This window comes from Corythoichthys intestinalis, chromosome 7 (assembly GCF_030265065.1).
Source record: "Corythoichthys intestinalis isolate RoL2023-P3 chromosome 7, ASM3026506v1, whole genome shotgun sequence".
NCBI classification, from domain to species: Eukaryota; Metazoa; Chordata; class Actinopteri; order Syngnathiformes; family Syngnathidae; genus Corythoichthys; species Corythoichthys intestinalis.
Genome location: NC_080401.1, coordinates 23,745,186 through 23,766,391, shown reverse-complemented (window position 1 = coordinate 23,766,391; position 21,206 = coordinate 23,745,186). Strand labels below are relative to the sequence as shown.

Below are 21,206 nucleotides of genomic sequence, written 5' to 3'. Positions count from 1 at the left end.
ACGATATGACACATCGGCATACATTTGCTGGCCACAACTTTCGGATCACCTTCCCTAATGAACTCAATTTAATAAACATAATAGTGCTGAATTTTGACTGTCTCTCCAGCGTGTCCTCAGTCTTCCCTGGCCGTCCACCTCGTGTCACATGCCTGGAAGCATTCAACCAGATACCAAAGTGACCTTTTTTGACTCCTCTTAAAGATGAGGAGCAGTGGCTCGACTCTTTGATTTATGTTGGTGAAGGCACTAATCCTCCATTATTGGTGGACGGATCAGAGTGAAATTTGGTAGGTAGATTCTAGGGGTGTATATACATCAATGTTCGAACTGTATTTTTTTTTTGTCTCATTGCTGATTAACTAGAGTGGAAATCAAAGTTCTCATCTCATTTGGTTAATTCATTCACTGACAGGCCGGGTCACATAGTTTGTGTTCTGTTAGTACAGAGGGACATTGATGTTGAAAACACCTATTGATGGCAATCGAAGTCCAACCCATTCCAAATGGGATGGGCTGGAAGAGATTTTCGATCGCTTCCAGCCCCTCATCCAGCAAATGATGTCACTAACTCCATTTATGGCCAACTCAGATCTTTTACAATCATTCAAAAGTGAGATCATTTGCCGGATAACACTAAATGACATCTGTCATAAGCATTCAATAATGCTCATGACATTCTCATTTCATAATTATAATTGTCTTATGACAGTCTTATGGCACCACTGTTAAATAAAGTGCTACCAAATACCATAACTTGCAATTAATGAAACAACTGGAACAGTAACTGAAGAAATAATTAGCACAGAACATGAATTTTGATTGTTATTTACATCTGTAGCACATGCTAGGAGGCATGTTGGACTACAACAGTGTTGACACCAGGTGGCAGCAGAGGTTGACTGTCTCCCCCAAGGGAGTAGTGATGGCCAAATGAAGCTTCTTGAAGCAATAAAGCTTTGCAGCCAAAGCTTCACAGTGGTTCTGGTCTTATGACAGTCGTATCATACCGCTGTCAGATAAAGTGTTAACGGATAATATCTTTTGGTGTAAATATCCCATAATACAGTGAAGAGAGCTGCGGCTTATAGTCCAGTGTGGCTTATCCATGAATAAAAGTCGTTTTCATGTCGGATTCAGTGGGTGGCAACTTATAGTCAGGTGTGCCTTATAGTGCGAAAATTACGGTATTTTTTTTTTTTTAATTTCCTCTTGCAAAATACGTGCAGGCAACACTAATACAGTACCAGGGCTGTGCAGAGACCGATGGAAGGGCAGGTGCTCATAGATGAAAAAAGGCACATGAACAAAAATTTAATACACCTTACAACAACATAACTTCCAGTTTAACTAGCTTTATAGTATATTTGGCTGTGACCAGGGCTGTAAGTGGGCCAGAACGGTCAGGAACGCAGTTCCGGTACAAGATTCAGGGCCAGAAAGCAGTTCTGGAATAAGATTCAGGGCGCAATGCTGTTCCGGTAGACGGTGCTTTGATTCCGAAAATATGAAATCAACCGTCAAATTGTTATGTAAAAAAAAAAAAGAAAGAAATGCTAAGCTGCCACACATGCATTTCACCTTCAAGAAGAAAACAATCTACCAACATCAGATTTGCATACACAAGTGTTAACAACAAGCATAATAAAGTGCTTGTGTAGCGTAATCCGTTTATTATTTATTTTATTCCATGGACGGCATAGAGGTTTCCCCAGCTGCTGCAGCTATCTGAGTCTGACGATGATGAGTCACGTCACTGTGCGAATGCACGCAGCAAAGCAAAACGCCTGGATTCATTTATCCGTTCAATTGGCTGACATACTTACATGTGATCAGCAGAGATAGTTAGCTCTGAGTGGTTCAAATGTGCATTTTTTGCAGAACAGCAAAATAAAAAGCTTGAATTGATGCGATATACATATGTATATATATAAAATGATATTCCATTTCACTTTGCATAATATAAGTCATTTGTACTTATTTTTCTGAATGTATGTTACTTATATCTTATTATTAAAAAAAAAAAAAAATTACATTTCATTAACTTCAATTTGAATATACATCCTGTGTTCTTAAGTAGTTAAAATTGAGATATGGCATTTAGTATGTGAGGAGATGAGGGAAAATAAAAATTAGGAGTTGGAGGTTGTGGTTATTGATGTTTTTGTTAACTTTTATTTTGCAAATCATTGAAAAAATACTATTTTGAATGAAAATCAGTTATAGAAATAGCTGTGCTAAAACAGTTTTCTTTGCATTTCAGTAGTTTCAGAGGTTTGATCCCCCCAAAATGAAAAAAGCAAAAAAAATAAAATTACTGGCTCCGTGGTAACCCTTCACGTCCGAGTTCCGGCAAAAAATTCTAGCCACTTTCACCCCTGGCTGTGACTATGACAGACTTTAATTGGGAGGTGGGAACAGTGTATAGAAATCCACGCTGTCATCAACACTTTCTGGCTATGACTATATCAAAACTTCCTTACTCATCTTGTTGTTCATCAGAGGACAAACCAAATTAGATGTTCACTGAGCCACCATCAGCACAGTTTTTTCAAAACTATTATTTCATTACTAGACAACTTAAAGATGTGTACTTTTGTAGATAACGTTGTGTAGAGAACGGACAAATATGGTTGCCTGTAGAGAATAGAGAAACACGGGTCGAAACAGCCTTGGAGCGGGCGGCAATTCATAAGTACAAAACTATATAAGAAAAAAAGTGCTTTTTTTTTTTTTTTTTTTTTTTTTTTTTTTTTTTTTTTTTTAAGTCCCCACAATAAACCTGGAGTAAGAATTTTCACTACAGTGTTTGCTCGAACACAGTTTAATAGGGTAACACAGTTTGTTTTCAACCACCAGATTTCCTCAGACTCCTCACCACACACTCGGGTCACAGAGGAACAGGATGGAGTGGGTAATGCGCCAGCTTAGCGGCAAATTGAAGGCTTAAAATGAATAAATAAATAAATAAAGGTGTTTTCGGTGTTCAAGTAAAGTACTCGGTGGCGTGCCTGTGCGGTCAGCCAACACACGCAAACACACACACAAAAAAAGCCCAGTCAAAAGGGGCACTTTGGGCATGTAGGGGCAAAGGGACAGGTGCTCAAGCACCCTCCGCCCCCATTCTGCATGTGCCTGTACAGTACTATAATTCGGTGTCAAATGGGGGCTTCAAAATATTCCTGTTTGAGGTGAATGTCCTATATATGAACGTGATAAAACCCATTTTGGGGAAAACAATCACAATTCGTGCGTGAAAGGGTTAACTGTGCATTATTTATTGTGAATTTATTATGTGGTAAATCCAGTTATACCAAAAATAGCAGTATAACATCGCGTCTTATTTGCATTTGAACTAGTTATTTGTACTGTACTTAAGTTTGTTTATTTTATTTTATTTACGGGAGGAGCTGCAGGATATTCGGTTTAGTAAAATGTTTCTACCCAAAACCCTTCTTCGTGTGGACAAGGTTTGAGATTTATGGACAGGGAGTGAGCCCTCTTCGGTGTCAAATATCTGTGCACTGCAGGGGGCGGGGTCCGGGGTGTTGTTTTAGTAAAGACAGTTTAGTTAGCCACCAGCGCTAACGCTACAAGCAAAGTCCCACTCCTTCACTATTAACCTTTGTTTTGACCACAGAATTAATTTTCATCTGACAAGCTTTCCCCTTTTTAAAGCTAGCCAAACTAGATCATTTCCAATACAATGGTCGTTTTGACAAAACAAAATGAAGACCAGGACTATATGTGAGTAAGAATGACGCGTCCCAAGCCCTTCTAATGAACAGATATCGGGCCCGTACTCAAGATTAGCCGTGCTAACCTTTTGATTGTTCTCTTTGCTAAATAAAACTGTCAACATTATTGTAGTTGATTTTCTTAAGATTGAGTTCCGTTCCTGTTAGGACTCATTTTAAGAGATTTGTTGTTGAGGTTAGCCGGTAAAAATACATCTGCTATTTTTAATAGGCCTTTTAATTCAGTTGTTCTTGATTAAAACATCCATGTTTTGCATGTTAACAAACATTCTGTTGCCTATTTAAGTCGAATGGTAAGCATTGCGTCAGCCACTGCAGTACGACACCTACTGACCTACATTTAGTGGACAGTTCATTGGGTACACCTGCTTAATAAAAACGAGAAAAACAATCTGTATTTGCAGACATAATAATGTTCAGTCTGTATGACACCGACAGAGAAGTCCCTACTATTGCCAAATAATGTCACAAAAATAGAGCAACAGCGCTTGGATAGATAGTCATGGATGTAGATATAATATTCTTTTCAAGCTTTTGTATCGGAAATAATTAAACAGTGTCTTAAGCCTTTTGATGAATTATAATACAACTAAGGCTAACAATTCAGATGAAATCTGATTAATGAAACGACAGTGGTGCAGTACTTTTTTAATTTTTATTTTTTAACTAAAGTAAAAGTACAGATACTGGTGCAAAAAAATACTTAAGTAAAAGTACAAGTATCTAAGAAAGAAGTACTCAAGTAAAAGTAGAAAAGTACTTGCTTTAAAATTTTCTTTACAAGTAAAAAGTAGGACTGTCAAACGATTAATTTTTAATCGAGTTAAATACAATACATACATAATTAATTTTTAATCGAGTTAAATACAATACATACATAAAGGGCCTTGAAATATGATTACTTGCTATGTACATAAGTACTGTATTTGTTTTTTATAACCAGGGGTGCACATAATTTTTTTGCCCAGGTTCTCAGAGGAGGACCTGGAGATGTGACTTGGTCCTCACTGAGCTTGAGCCGACCCGCCTGATGCGATAAATTTATGACAAGCTTTACTTAGAGCCAATTAACTTTAATTAATTATATTAACAATTAATGCTTGATTAACATCAACTGGCACAACAAAATTGCCATTACTTTGAAGTGAAATGTAAAGAAATAAAAAGCACCAATTCAAAATAAAGGGCATTATGCGGCTCCCACATTAACTCCAAGCCTTTTTAAAAGTGGGATGTCCTCCTCATAAGACCTCATTGAACGTGCATGTTTAGCTTTGTAAAATGCGAGCAAAAACACGTTTGTCAGTGCATGTCGCTGTTCATTACCTTTATTTGGCCCTATTCCGCCGCCACTTGTCCATAGGGCGAGTGGGGTCCTGTTTGACATCGATAGTTTGCTTATTTGCCACATGCTCTCTGTTTTTTTCGTGCTTTTCAAAGTTTGGATGGCTGAAATTCTTTGACCCTACATAAAATGCGCTGCTCTTATCGGCGACATTGGGATTGTCACGGCACATTTTGTACCGCATTTCCGTGCGAGCATCATTTGCTTCTAGCCATGGTACCTCCTGTAGCCACTTTTCAGCAAAAGTCCTTTTTTTCGGTAGCTCCGGTGACGTCTCTGTCGTCTGTCTGTCTTTTGACGGGGGGTGGGGGAACATGGAAGTAATTGCTCAGTGTGGCCTGCCTCTTCGACATTGTCTCGTGTCCGCCGCAAATACAGTGGTCAGCCATCGGTACGCAAAAGTGTATGGAAGCCGTTGAGGGCCAGCGCGTTTGTCTACGTCCAGTACGCATGCGCGCATGCGGACCACTTATGTGCACCCCTGTTTATAACAATAAATCAACAAGATGGCATTAACATGATTAACAATCTGTTAAAGCGATCCATGGATAGAAAGACTTGTAGTTCTTAAAAGATAAATGTTAGTACAAGTTATAGAAATTTTATATTTAAAACCCCTCTTAATGTATTCGTTTTAATAAAATTTGTAAAATTTTCAATCAAAAAATTAACTAGTAGCTCGCTATTGTTGATGTCAATAATTACACAATGCTCATGGTGCTGAAACCCATAAAATCAGTCGCACCCAAGCACCAGCAGAGGGCGACAAAACACAAAAAAACACAAGTAACAAGTGGACATGACACTGTGCTGTCATTTTAATCTGTTTGAGCGGGGCATGTGCATTAATTGCATCAAATATTTTAACGTGATTAATTTAAAAAAAAATAATTACCGCCCGTTAACGTGATAATTTTGACAGCCCTAGTAAAAAGTGAAAGTATTTTCTCCCGATGTAAAAATGTAATATATATACACATACAGAAAGAGATCTGAGTCAATATTCAAAGAAGCAGAAAATTCATTGACAGCTCAGTTTTACTTAAAACTGTGCAGAATGGGGGAAAATCAAGCAATAAGATTGAAGAAGCTTAACAAACTCCAAAACTTAGTTTAATGGAGAATGACAAGCAACTGTCAGGTGCATACCGCCATCTACTGTAAAAGAATGTGGTGGGTTTTAATTGGTCAATATATTGTTCACCTACCTAATCTTGCTTGTACTCGTGTTGCTGCCACTAGTTCTCAATTAAGGTATAGTTGCACGGAGCTTATCGATTTCGCCGGGGGCATGAAAACAAAACTGTCAATTCACAATGAGTAAAAAAGATTACAAATAAAAGTAACGTGTAACGTGGGTGACAATTGGAAAAGTAGTGCAGTAAAGTTTACAGATACCTGCTGTAAAAGTAAAAAGTACCTCGTCATATTTGTACTGAAGTAAAGTACAGATACACAAAAATGTACTTAAGTACAGTTATGAAATACTTTTACTTTGTTACATTCCACCACTGTTAACCGATAACTACAACTCCCACACAACCCCTTTGCATATAGAGAAAAAGGAAACAATGATTTCTAAAGGTTTTTGCTATGTTCCTGACTTTTAGAATTTGTTTTACTTATCTCAGTAGTGAACCAGTTATGAAATGTTTTTTTCTGCTTTATAAAATGTTATAAAAAGTAGCTGAAAGAAAGTGCAGCTAACACATTAAATAAAACTTTAACACGAAACAATTAAACAACCACTAGAAACGACACATCAATAATAATTTAAACCAACAAGTAACAGCAAATTTATAAAATATTCTAATATCCATCAGCAACATAAAACCAGTCGTTGACATCTTTCAGTGCCTGTACTGTCCATAGGGAATGTCTTTGTTGTTGAGCAGACATGTCCAAAGTCCGGCCCCCAGCCTCTGTCATAAATCAATAACGTCTGGCCCGCACACAGACTTAATAAATTGGTCAGCAGTACTGCTACCAGCATATGAAGTACCTTACACACTAAATGCTGCTTCTCATTTACCCACTAAAAGGCAGCAGCACTCTAACCAACCAACGTCACAAAATGACGTGTCGCTGTATCCGGCCGCCATATTGTACGTCATTGTTTAGCCCTATTCTCAATGGTTTCAATTAGTCGTGCAATTTATAGAGCAATTCATGGAAGCCCCGGTGTTATCTGACGCTGTAAACTCATTGGATGCGTTGCATAAAAGGCGTTATGTGGAAAAGCTTCAGTTTATCCATTCGCCAGATCCATATTTGATGCCTAAATCGATGTTTTTCGACCCGCTGTCTTCGCCGTCTCTGCCTGACATCTGCTACCCTGATATCTACAACTATCTTGTCCACGGAAACTCAGCCTATTCTCAAGAAACTTTGAAAAACTTTAAGAGCAGCACTCTAAGCAACATTTCCCCGTGTGACCCTTCCAATTTTCTAAAATGGCGACAATCAATAAAAAAAAAAAGTTGACCTCGACGTGTCAAGGATAGGTGCATATTGGACTATTTCTTCAATAAAATACACAACTGTGTCTGCCTCATTTGCAAAGAGACAGTCGCGGAAGATACGCAACGAGAAATTAAAGCAACTTGAAGCTAATTTAATTTCACTGCAGCAGTATTTCGCAAGAGCCCTAGGTTCGAAAGAGAACGCCATAAAGGCGAGAAGTTTGGACACCCCTGTTTAACCGATAATCCGTAGACGAGGCCAGCTTCTTTCACTTGTTACCAGCTAAATATTATTCAAAAAATAAAGATGGTGGAAGAAATAAGCATCTTGAATCTGAAACGGTATGTTGTCGGCGATTAGCCTAGCAATGATCTTAATTGTGGTTGTCAGCCCAAAACCCTCTAAATATATATTAAATGCATCTTACCAGATATAAAATGACTACTACATAATCTGTGGTAATCGTTTGGAGCCCAGTTTTCTCGTCGAATTGCAGCAGTCCATCTCGCTCTCCTCTCCGGGTCTCTCGGAATACGGTAGAACTTCAAGTCTCTCCGTCTATCTTCTCTGTTATTGCAACCGACCGCCACACACGCCTTCACCATTTTGATTATTAATGTTAATGAGCAGAAAAACCCGCCATAATAGGAGGAATTTACGTAGCGGTAATGCATCAACACGACGAGTTGACGGACAATATGGCGCGGGGGCGTGGTTGTGACGTCATGTGAGTAGGGTCTATAGGACAGCAAGCCTATCAATAACCAAAAGGCCTCTCAAGAACTTGTAAACATAACACTGTAAAATGCAAACATTTGCTAATTGTCATAGTAAGGTTTATCACTTAGTGATGGAAAAATAAGGCCTCTACAACAGTAACAAAAGTTTGCATACTGGCAAAACAGGAGTGGAAACAAACACACACATCCCAATCGGGCCTATTAATAATGTTATCGGATTTATTGGGATGACGTCATAATTCCTATTATCGGACCGATAATTATCGTGCACCTATAAACTAAGATAAATTATGTGCTGCTCTGCAAAGTGTATTTTCCACAGTATAAGGTGGATCAAAGTATAAGGCACAGGTTCAATGAATGGCCTATTTTAAAAACTGTTTTCTTTTTATTATATTTTATTTTACTTTAAAACTGTTTTCATATAAGGCGCAGGAGTAGTGGTTGGGGTTGCGTTATGCATCCATTAGATGGAGCTGTGCTGAAGGGAATGTCATGCCATGATTGACCAAACCAACCAAAGGCGCACTGTCGACTTTTGAGAAAATTGAATGTTTTTAGGTCTGCATAAAATACGGAACAATAAGTGTCAGGAACTCAGGCTAAGGTCAATTCGTTTATTTTTTTAAATACAAAAATATTATTGTCTTGTGTTGCCAGCCTGATTGAGGAGCGTAAATGCACCTCCCTGCCCAACTCTCCAGCCAAGCGAGCGTGTCCCAGCAAAAAGAAGCAGTTCTACATTAACCAAGCCATTCGCAACTCTGACCTCACGCCAAGAGCCAAAGGCAAGAAGAGCCTGCGCAGGCAGGAGAACAGTAAGTTCCTTATAAAACAAGAAAACTGGAATTAAAATAACTTTTTACATTTACCTACTTTCCTAATCCTGGAAATTCCAGTGTCAGTTTTAGCGCTCTCACATTCAGAGCCACGATCCTGTTGCATGGTGTGAAAAGGTTTCGTGACCCCCCCCCCCCCCAAAGGGTAGTTCAAACCAAATATTTGCATAATCTCCTGGCAACCTGCAACTGCCTTTAACGAGATGAACTGGGACGTACACTATGACATGTGATGCGTGCCAAAAAGTTTTCTATTACGCGTTCCTGCCTCGGTTACCTGACCGTGGTCAGGAAACACAGTGGAGACGGCTCTAAATACAGACGGAGAATTTGGGAGTGAGACATAATCCCATTTTGTCTCTGTAACCTGAGCCAATTCAACTACATTTTTCAACTATTTGCATGTGTGCAACCATTATATTTGCCTAGCCGTAAAACTACACTTCTTTTTGTTGCTAACACAGTGGCTTCAGCCACGTTGTCGCTGACATCATTGGATTGGGAAGAAGAGCGCAAGTGTGAGCACTCATAAAGAAACAATACAACACATGCAGAATTATGTACAGTATTTCACATTGTTTTACATATGACGAGGAGCTTCATCGTCAAAAAGTCGATCACACTGAACATTGTCAAAATGATATCGCTGATCCAAGTGGATTCACATGCTCTATAAAAGCCTAAAGTTGGAAGTGACAAAATCGGACAAATTGTCCCTCCCCTTTGGGAAGTTTCATTACACAGACAAATTGGCCCCTTAAAATACAAACAAGGTGTGCACAAATGGCCAGCAAGTCACTTGTTGAATGTCACTCCCTGTGTGTCATGTTAAATTTGTGTTTTATTGATCAAGAATATTCTTTTTTACCCTTTATCCATTAAAAAAACCAGCACGCTTTCTTGCCAATCTTCTCGAGAAGGATGACGATTGTCCCAAAGATGAGCTGGAAGTTTGCAGCAGTCCAGCAATCCCGTCTATTTTCACTGAGGCCTGGACCAATGACAACTACATTGAGGTGGGTTTGCATGTATCTGTTAGGTACGTCCTTAAACTTTAAAGATCAATGTTACCTCCCAGTTACTTGTGATCTGTTTCTCCTTTTTAAATTTCGGTGTACTTTACTAACTGTTGAATTGTGCCCGTGGGATTTTATTGGATCCTGCTGCAGGATTAGATCACTTCATGTCAAATATGTTGTCAACCGACTGATAGTCTCCTTTTCTTAATTGTTTTCTCAGCCATGGAGTGACTTCATGAATTGTTCAGGAGAAGAGCAGGAGAGACTTTTGTCTTTGCTTGAGCAGGATGTGGCCAACAAGAAATTTGCCAGGTGTCTCCTTAAAGACCAGAGGAATGGTAATTCATGTTCAAGGTTTCTTGGGTCCTCTGGCCTTCTTGAAAAGTTTAACCTGTAATGCCTTGTTTCACATTATCATTCATCAAATTTCACAGAAAATAGTTGGAGAGGCTGAAATATTTAGTGCCATTATAAAAACAGGGTACCCGCGGGTTATTAAAAGAATTTAAAAAGCATTGAATTTAGTTTTCCATTATTAAAGGTATTAAAAGTATTAAATTAGCTGTCGTAAGTCTGGAATTTTTTCACCGTGGTTTTAATTTTGAAGAACATCTCAGTGCAACCTAAATTATATCCGTGACAAAGTTGTTTTTTTATAATCCATGACAAAGATGACTCGTAGAATTTTTACGATGCACTGCTCTACAAATCATAATGCACCTAGTGCGTGCGCACTGTTAGCATCATTAGCATCAACATCACAACAGCAGGCAATCGCACAGTACTGTGTGCTAACGTAAGGAACTGCTCAGATGCTTTACAATTAACAAGGGAAATGGTCATGTGTAGCTTTTTTATTTTGTGGTAATTAATGGTAAACTACTGCCATTTAGTGGCAGTTTTTTAAACTTTCACTGCCAATTGCAAGATTTTCCCAAGCACTTTACAGTTAAGGTGACCAACTTGACAATCACCAGTTAAGGTGACCAACTTGACAATCACCAACCTACCACCTTGACTAGGTCCTCTTAAAAGGGAAACCTGTTGCATTGCAAATGTAATTTTTGAAGTTGCTTTACAAAAATAGTGTAAAATCCATTTAATCCTGGGGGAAAAAATCTGAAAGACCTTATATTTAAATGTGTTTTAATTGTATCTTCAGTAAATGTGCATTCTTTTGTCAAACACACTTAGTAATTGAGGTTAAATTTGATGTTCAGTGCTTTATTTTTTTAATATTCAATATTATCTAAATAATGGGTGCGAGAAAAGTATTAATTTTCAGTTGAAATGGCATTAAAAAAGGTCTTAAAAGTCTTGAATTTAGATTTGTCAATCCTTGGGGGACCCTGAAAAAATATTTGTTTTCAATATGTATTTATAAAATTGCCTGGATATTCTTCAATTTGTATGTTCATGTTGCTACTCATGTTTGATAACATACTTTTCTCCGTAATCCTTCTTTGAACCGATTGAACCCAATATAGGAAAATCATGTTCTCTGGCACTAATTAGCCATTGCACAAGTTAATTAATATATTGAATGTGAAATGCACATTCAGTCAACCTTTAGACTGGGGGTCAGCAATCCCTGGCTCCAGAGCTGCATGCGGCTCTTTTGCACTGCCCTGGTGGCTCTTTGGAGCTTTTTCAAAAATGTTTGAAAATGGAAAAAGATGAGGGAGAGAAAATTTTTTTTGTTTTAATATGATTTATGTAGGACAAACATGACACCAACATTCTTCTAATTCATTAATATATTGTTGCACAAATGTAGCTGCTAACTTATTATTTCATTGCACTATTTCTTTTGTTGCACATATTTCTGTCTAGGCCAGCTACAATTACTCACTTTTAGCAGTTTAGACCAATGGTTCTTAACTTGGTTTCGATCGAACCCGAGGGGTTCGGTGAATGCTTCAGGCATAGCTGTAAAGATAAAACGTAAAACTTTGACAGGATTAAAAACAGACTGCCAAAATGAGAAGACATTTAAACGGAAATTCGTTTACAGTAGATATTACTTGCTAGCTTAGCTATATTGGTTTTGAATTTGAAAAAAAATGTTCATTATAAGTGTATGCACATGTGAAACTGACTGGGTTCGCTGCCTTTATCAAGGTTACGAACCACTGCTTTTGACCTAATATATTCCAAAATATGTTATAAGTAAACATATAAATACAGGGTGTCCCAAAATAATTTATACACTCTTTGACTTTAGCTGAAAAAAAAAATGTATTTCAGATTTGATTTTGGAGTAACAATGGCAGATACTGGGTTTACGTTCGAGCAACAACAACAAAAATTGTTCTAAAAACATTCTGGAAATGTAAAAATAAACAGAGATGCTCCAACATGAGATAATTCAACCCAGTCACTGTGCCTTCGGGGAAAAAAAAAAAAAAAAGGTCCAATAAGTCCCCTGGCTGAAAGTCCACACCACACCAGGCAAATTCAAGTGACGTTACACTGTAAGATGAAGATTTTCTTGTGCCCAGTTACTGCAGTTATGGCGATTTCTTGAGCCATTCAATTTAAGTGTGGCTTCGACTCTCCAGATAGTTTTCAGTGAAAACGTGTTATCACCTGTACATCGTGCGCGGTCCCACTCGCTGAATTCAATCCTTCAATCAGCATCATCTTTGTTGATAGCATGAAGTAGCGCTGGAATAAAACTTTTCCATTGCACACGTTTCAAAATGCAATGGGCGCTTGATTTTGGGATGCCTGTTTCACATGACAGTTGACGAACATATTTTCATGGGGAATTCTGAACATTGGCAATAGCAACTTGCCCTTTAGTTGGGCTTGTCGATATTCTTTTTCGTCCTGAATGTTTTCTTCTTATGCACTGGATTGTCCCATGATTCTCAAAGTTATCTACGATTTGTGAAATGGTGACGAGTGTCGGGGCATCTCTGTGGAACTCGCGCTAAAGCGTCTTGCCACTTCAGCTTTATTTTCACATTTCCAGAATGTTTTCAGAACCAATTTTTTTTGCTCGAAAGCAAGCCCAGTATCTGCCATTCTTATTCCAAAATCAAATTTGAAATAGAAAAAAAATATATTAGCTATTTAAAGTCAAAGAGTGTATAAATTATTTTGGGACATCCTGAATATACACAAAAATATGTAAACATGTTTTGACACAATCCACTCAAGTAACCTTTGAGAGAGTCATATTTTGCATTAAAAAAAAAGTTGAAATGACTCACTGAGCATGTGCTCTGAACAGGAGAAAAAGGAAATAATATGGCTGATATCTAATGGTTGCTATGTACAAGAAATAGCAAATGCAAATATTAAATCTTTTTTTTTTTTTCCTGCAAAAAGTACCATGACATCAATTACCTCAGCTTCCCCAACAGGCAGAATTTTTATTTTCTTAACTGTTTGCAAAAGTACCATGGCATCAATTACCCCGGCTTCCCCAACAGGCGGAATTTTTATTTTCTTAACTGAAACAACTCAAATCATAAATGGTAAAATATTTTGCCCTATGAAGGAATACAAACCAAAGCAGAATATTCATGTTACTGTATTTGACTACAAGTAACATACGTCACATTATCTGTGAACAACTGACCAGTTGAACAGGAAGGGAGTGGAAAGAGCAGGATGGTGTAGTGAGGAAAGCAATGCTACCAGTGTGATTGAAGTACTTATCTAGTGTCAAATCATTCGTAATGGTTAAAAGAAGATGTCATTGTTGATAGTTCCGGCACAAGCAACTAAATTCTAAAGTGTGCTCACCCCTCATTTGCTCATAAATGAGTTATGGTTCTTTATACAAAGTATTCAATCGTATGCCAGCCTTTCATTTGGAAATTTGCACACAAATATAAACATTTTGATATCCTGATCTTTGACCCTAGAAATCCCTTGCAACTCAGTGGGATCTGCCCTCAGCATTGCATTAAAGATCCCAAGCTAGAGTGTTTCCACAGATAAGTGAATAAACAGTGTCTCACATGCATGTTAGACCAGCTGCAGGATGAGACAAGAATCCCCAAAACTTAACAGTTCCACCAAAATACTTCAATTCTCTAGTCCCATCTATTAAAATTTGCTCCATTTAAATCCTCAAACGCACAAGTTGATTCATTGTTCTGATTTTTAAATGCCGGTTGTTTGTCTTTCCACAGTAAATCCTGCCTTCACAGCTCAGGAATGTTTCCAGAGAATTGACCGAAGACTGCGATCAACTCTGAGACGGAAACAAATCCCTGTTGTGAGTGTGACCTCAGAATGTTTTTTTTTTTCAAGTTCTCATCCAGCTGTGTGTAGAGATTAGATGTAAAAATTCTAATAATAGCTCATTTTCATACATTCAAATTTACTGAGAACACAGCTATTCTATAAATGATTCAGATCGAAAACCAAGAAAGATAAATGAATATATGTCAGGGTTGATCGACTCTCTCAACAGATGTGAAGCAGTTTTGACAAACACGGGTTAAACAGCTCCATTTTAGACCTTTTGAAATGTTCATACCTGTCAGTTTTGTTCTAAGGATTCTGTAGCCGACTTTAAAATTATTTATCTGAGCCTTTTTTTTTATTGTTTATTTTTTAAGCAATAACAATGATATTATTAGCTGCTTTTTGACATTCTCCTTACAGGGAACTCTTGAAGGACTTGAAGAAAGCCTTTTGAGCTTCTTCCTTTCTCAACCTCACTCAGTTTACACAACCCACCTCTCCAGCAGGTATCCATCTTATCGTGCGTTTGCTTGTACAAGTGATTTACCGTGACATGGATTTTCTTGTTTGTGGCAGCTTTGAAAGGCTGCTGCTCCATGCTGTCTGCCAGTACATGGACCTCGTGTCTTCAAGTGAGCGTGAACTAATGATCTTTCCACCTATAATGAATATAAAACCATCTGCATCTGGTTTTTGAAATACTGTATGCAAAAAATAGAGCAAGATAAATCATTTCAAAACATTTCTCACCTCAATGTGACCTCAAATATGAACGCAAATGTTGCGATAATGATGTTGCACCACCTGTTTCCTATTCAAATCCATGTTTAATGTGAGTCGGCAAACATCTGCCACCATTTGAAGCGTCTCTGATTAACCATAAATGAGGTTATAGTGCTGATGTTTTTTGTTTTCAGGTAGAAGTAGCTTGAGCTTTAACTGCTATTCTTTTCTAATACTCTACAAAGGCCCATGTGTCAGTGGGTCTAGTGTTCTATTGATGATGAGCAATGTTATTTCTGACAAACATAACCTTTGGAACAACTCTGGAAGATAAACTATTAGATAAAAGCTATTTTTTCAGTATGAAAAATGTATATTAATCCTAAAACTTATTAGCCCAGGGTTGTTTTTAGGGCTGCAGCTATCAATTATTTAAGTAATCGATTCATCTATCAATTAATTAGTTTGAGTAATCGGAGTAGGAACACTTAATTACAGAATACATTTTAGGAGACGTAAAACAAAGGCTTGCTAAGATTGCAATTTCAAAAGGGCATTAAATGTGAATACAAAATAAAATTCCTTAGTGTTTTTTCCTATTATGCACATTTGCACTTTCACTTCACAATAGCAATAAATGCATTTAAAAATAAAATGCCTGAGCTTAGCCTCAAATGGTGTAAAAATTAAAAATAAATGAGGATCAAGTATAACAAAAGAACAAGTGGCAAACTTGCATAGCAAAAGTCCGCTAGCTTAAATGCTAACGTATCTTTATTTATTTATTTATTTATTTAAACAATGCTCTTAATAAATTGTTCAAACACATTCATTCATTTTCCATGCTGCTTTTCCTCAAGAGGGTCGGGGAGGTGCTGGAGCCTATCCCAGCTAACTACGGGCAGAAAGCAGGGTACACCCTGAACTGGGTGCCAGCCAGTCGCAGGGCACAATAAGACATACCAGGGTACCCGGTCTTGAAACCTTGGAAAAGTCTTAAATTTGATCAATATAAATCAAGGCCTTGAAAAGTCTTAAATTTTGTTTACAAGTCTTAATTTCATTATCAAACGTCTTAATTTTCCCCTGTCTTATCTGAGCTAATAACTATAATAAACTAACAAAAAAGTATGGAACGTTGTGTCGTAAAATTATTTTTCATTTTGTCCGATTTTATCGATCTCTGACCGATAAATGCACAGTTTCGGTCGGAAAATCCAGATATCCGCGTTTTTGAAAATGCGTCATTAAGTTGGAGCTTAACTTACAGTCAGTCACTGATAAACTGTCGTCGCTGGCGCAGCAACTTTGGGATGGGAAAGTGCAGATTTAACCCATTGTGGTTGAGTGACTCAAAATATGACTGGGTTCAGGCTGTACCAGGGAATGAGCGGGAGGCTCGTTGCAGCCTGTCCCGTAAAACCGTCAAACTCGGCACAATGGGACATATGCCCTTGGAGTGATTGTTACTTGTCCCTGTCTTATGCTGTTATTTTTAGTTATTCTGACAGATTCTTTCACATGATTTCATAAATGTATGCCAGGATAGGTGCAAATTGGTCTTAAATTTCATTGGATGTGGTCTTGAAAAGGTCTTAAAAAGTCTTAAATCTGAATGGAAAAATCCTGGGGGAATCCTGCATACAACCATTCACGCACACACTCATACCTACGGACAATTTAGTGTTCACTCAGCCTACCATGCATGTTTTTGGAATGTGGGAGGAAACCGGAGTCCCTGGAGGAAACCCACGCAGGCACGGGGAGAACACCAAAATATAACTCTAAACTAAATTACAAATGCATAAACAATCATCTTAGCTCAAACAAAGACTTACAACCTTATGTTGGTCTTAACAGGGAGCAGCTGGATCCAGGCATGTTAGATGAGCTATGTCATATTCACTGTTGCTACTAGAGGGAAGTCTATCCACCCAAATAAAACTAAAGGCAAACACGTTCAAAACATTACAACACCACTCTAATTAAACGATCGTAGCTTTTTTCTAATCGAATTTTCTTACTCTATCGAATTTTCTTACTCGAGTTAATCGATTAACTGTCGCATCACAATTTGTTTTAAAATATATTTTTAATCCCTCAGGCAGTAACTTGAAGGGGTCTCGTCAGACTGAAGTGGTGAACAAACAGGAGGACTTCTTGCCTCCCGCACTTCTGTTGTCAGCCTATTTGGACCAAAGAAGCTGAGAAGAGGCCTTTTTCACTTGCCTGGCCTTAAAGTAAGCAGGAGCTTTGCCAAATGTACTGTACGTATAACTGTACGATTTGCAAGGCTGAGTCCGGTTAGGAAGAAATGTTTGGCCTGTTGAACAACTTCTAAATATCTATGAAGAACAGAAATGTTGAATGTCATCATGAGATCTTGCAGTTTGGACATACAAAGTCATCACATGTACTGCTGTAATTTAGCACAATGTACTTCTAAAAGGGAAGTTATTCATAATTATCATGTTCTTCTCTTCTGCAAAACTATTTCTAAGATTCATCAATGTAATTTTATGTTTGTGCTGCCACACCATGAATTTTAATGGCATCACGTTACTTTCTAATATGGAGCATGTTCACATTTATCATTTTTATAACTTTTTGGGTTCCATTCTTCCTGTTTGAGACATTAGTTATCTTTTTATTCTTTTTGGCTGGGAAGGTTGAATATGGGGAATGTCTCATTTTGATGAAATTAACTTTTTTGTATCTCTAATTGTCAATGTACTGTATCCACTTGCTGAATGGACTGCATGAGAAAATCCCCCAATTATTTATTTGGATATATGGTGGTCATCTATGACCACACATTTCTAGTATTTTAATTGTTTAATAATTAGAACTATGTATACTGTCATACATACATTTTGATGAGGGCTGAAACTAACAATTGTAGTTATCCCATAATCAAACTATTATTATTAATAATTAAGCAAGAAATTGGATAAAACATGTTTTCATTTCCACCCCTTATCGAAAAACGCGATACTGGACCTTCTCATTCTTGGTCATGAACAATTTTATGTATAGAAAAATGTTTCTAAATGTGAGCAGTGATGTTGATTTTAGAACGTTCTACTGTTATTGAGTTTGTGCCGTCGCAGGTGTCTGAAACAAACACTTTTACTACCAAGTGGCATATAGGATTAAAGTGCTGTACTGTAGTTAGCGCATGAATATTGGTTAAATGTCTCACTCCTTGTTGTAGGTAAATGAGTAGATGTCTTTACATCAGGTCCAACCAAGTCGTTTAAAAAAAAAAAAAACTTTTTCATTATACTGTATTTGCAAAAATACACCTAGAAAAATATTTTCTTTCAATCAATGAAAAAAACTGTTCAACATTAGCAGTTTTCTAAATAGTTTTATCACATAACAGTAAAAGTATTCATTTGCAATGCATCAAAATGTCTGCTTTTAGTCGAATACTTGTTCAAAGTTTTCCAGTCCATACAGCTGGGTTGTGTACATTTAGCTCTGTTGTTGTTACAGGCAGAGTCATGCCTAGGTGATGGAAATAGTTATAGTTCGCGTCGACATATTTAGAAACAGTGTACTGATTGTACATGAAACCTCTTATCAATATGAAAAATAATAGGACCTGTTTAGTATACAGTCTGAAAAAGCACTTCTGCCTTAGGAGAACAAATCAGTTTTTACATTTGTACTTGACTAGGACTTATTAACACATCCGTGTTATTAAGGAAAAAATTATCCCACATTCTTTTTATAAAAGTGTCTTCATCAAACAATGCCTGAACTGTTGGCCTTTTGTTGCCAGCAACCAAAGTTTGTATAACATTAAATTTCTCAGGCTTGATCGTGTTTTGTCACTCTGAATGTCATGTCGTAATTTCAGGTTTGTGTAGAAAACTCACTCTTCAAAATGATCACGCGTCCATCTTTATTTGCCTACACGTTTAGCCAATCATACTGTAAATACTAATTGTGTGCCAACATTTTAACAACAATGTACTTAAATTGTGATTGTCTTACACACAAGATTACGTATGTACATAATTGTGTGTGCTATGGTGCTCATTTACAACGAATATTGCAACTGTTGTTACTTATGCAGCCATATATGTATATTTTTTCTTTTTGGCCTATTGCGCATGATAATAAGCTATGTCTGAAAAGATATTTAATAAACATTACTTCAGCGCGCCATCCTTTTGCTCTCTTTCGCATTGACTTTAAAATAGATATAGCTGAGCCATCTGTTATTTTTGTTTTGTCCACTAGATGTCGTAACTGTACGATCCAGATATCATTTGAATGTCCTTGAAAATATATCTATTCTCTTTTATTTAATCAAATAATAGTAACAGCTGCAGCCGTTTGAATGATACCATGTATATATTTTTATTTTTATACAATACTCTGAGTGAAATCCAAATAAAATCTAGATAAACCCTGACTAACTAAACCATTCTTTTCTTCTAAAATTGTGCTAAAATAATTTGCTGTCAAAAGTTTTGCTGCTTTGAGTAGGCTACAGTCTGTCCATTTATTTTCCAAACAGGGCTTCCCCAACAATAATGCACTCCCCCAACAAGTATTAATACTAGAGATCATTGACTTCATATACTTTTTTAGATGTTCTCCTACAATAGATAAATAGATAGAATGGGCAAAAAAATCTTATAGGTCTGACATCTGTTTTTAACTCATTTTTGTGTGCGAAATCAAAACTGATCACAAGTCGTCCTACTTTATCCTTTGTAAAAACATAATTGTGTTAAATACTGCATTATAATACTGCAAACATTGCAGCCATGCCTATTTAATATTTCATTGTGTGCCAATGTTTGCATTTTTTATGTATATAAAACAAGTACATGTGTAAAATACAGGGGTTTTCATAATATATACGTGTATATATATATACATTAAGTAAACTTGACAGTCTAGAGAAAAACTGAGAAAAAGAGAGCTGTGACACCGAAAACTCAAAAATTGTGTTTCCCTGTGTAATTATTCAATCCAAAGACTTTGACCAAGGAACAAAACATTACCCAAACTGTTAATGAGTGGAACATCACCCGCTATATTTCAGCAGCTCAATGTTTGTTGAATATATCCATTCATTTTCCATACTGCTTATCCCCACTAGGGTGCTGAAGCCTAGCCCGTCGATGGGGGGAGGGGGGCAACCGGGTATGTTGTCCTGGGCCTCAGGACCATAGGGGCTCCTGAATGAACCTTAATTTATTTTACATTCACATATTTCTTTTTTATTTAAATCATTGTTTGATTAAATGGTATGTTCTACTTGATATATACTTAACTTTAACATATTAAATATTTCAAATATATGTTTTTTCCTTTTTTTGTACAACACCCCACCCCCTTAACCCCCTCTGTAACACCTTATTGCCAGTGACTAGCTGCATGGAGGAGAGCGAGCCTTCAGTAAAATGAAAATAACAAAAAAAAAACTACCTACGCTCCACCATATCACAGGGCAGGCTTAACAACCTAGCCATGTTCTCCTTAAAGCGTGAGCTTGCTCAAAAACTGGATTTCACTGATGTTATAAATGACTTTGCTGTCAAAAAAAATCTAGGCGCATCACTGTTTGAGGGCTTGATACCTCCAGGGATGTGGAGAGGGGAGGCACAGGATGTTTAGTTATACTGTTTTGTTGCTTAGCAGGCAGGCATAGGACTCTCAGTTGTATTGTATTGTAGCCTACATGGGACAATAGATGGAAATTGTTTATATTGCGTCACATCACATTACGGTCTGTTAAATTTAACTGTCCATCTGAAATCATTTGAAAATTTACACTGTCATTGCTTGCAAAGCATTAAAAGTACTGCATATGTTGTCGTGGCAAGCCAGTGGCAGGGGTGGGGCGGGGTGGGGGGATTAAATGAAACTAAATGTTTGAGGCACTAAAAATTATGTAAACATGCTGGATATATATATATTTTTTTTAACATAATAGAGTTGTCCGATATTATCTGGTATCCAAAAATATCGGCCGATAAAAGCATTTTAAAATGATATCAGATAATATCCACGTCAGTTTTTCATGATCAGTTTTGGCCTAGTCATGTTGCCTTCAAAGTGAATGTAGCAGCCTTCTGCCTTTCTACAAG

The 21,206-nt window shown here is 37.3% G+C and overlaps 1 protein-coding gene across 2 annotated transcripts; it reads left to right on the top strand.

The window, feature by feature from the left end:
- Positions 1–80: 80 nt before the first annotated feature.
- Positions 81–20,332, top strand: r3hdm4 (R3H domain containing 4). 2 transcript variants are annotated; one of them, XM_057840769.1, is made up of 8 exons: positions 81–290; positions 8,967–9,124; positions 10,037–10,161; positions 10,385–10,502; positions 14,313–14,398; positions 14,791–14,876; positions 14,947–15,002; positions 17,198–20,332. In XM_057840769.1, the coding sequence occupies exons 1-8, from the start codon at positions 235–237 to the stop codon at positions 17,299–17,301; spliced, it is 789 nt and encodes a 262-aa protein (XP_057696752.1). In that variant the 5' UTR covers positions 81–234; the 3' UTR covers positions 17,302–20,332. The 2 variants fall into 2 exon arrangements, with proteins under 2 accessions (XP_057696752.1, XP_057696753.1); XM_057840770.1 differs by lacking the exon at positions 81–290 and adding an exon at positions 3,536–3,747 and having other exon boundaries at positions 17,198–20,330.
- Positions 20,333–21,206: the final 874 nt, after the last annotated feature.

Coding starts and splice junctions, on each gene's coding strand:
- r3hdm4 (XM_057840769.1), top strand. CDS start 235: ATGTTGGTGAAGGCACTAATCCTCCATTATTGGTGGACGGATCAGAGT. Junction 9,125..10,036: donor CCTGCGCAGGCAGGAGAACA/GTAAGTTCCTTA, acceptor TAAAAAAACCAG/CACGCTTTCTTGCCAATCTT. Junction 14,877..14,946: donor ACAACCCACCTCTCCAGCAG/GTATCCATCTTA, acceptor TGTTTGTGGCAG/CTTTGAAAGGCTGCTGCTCC.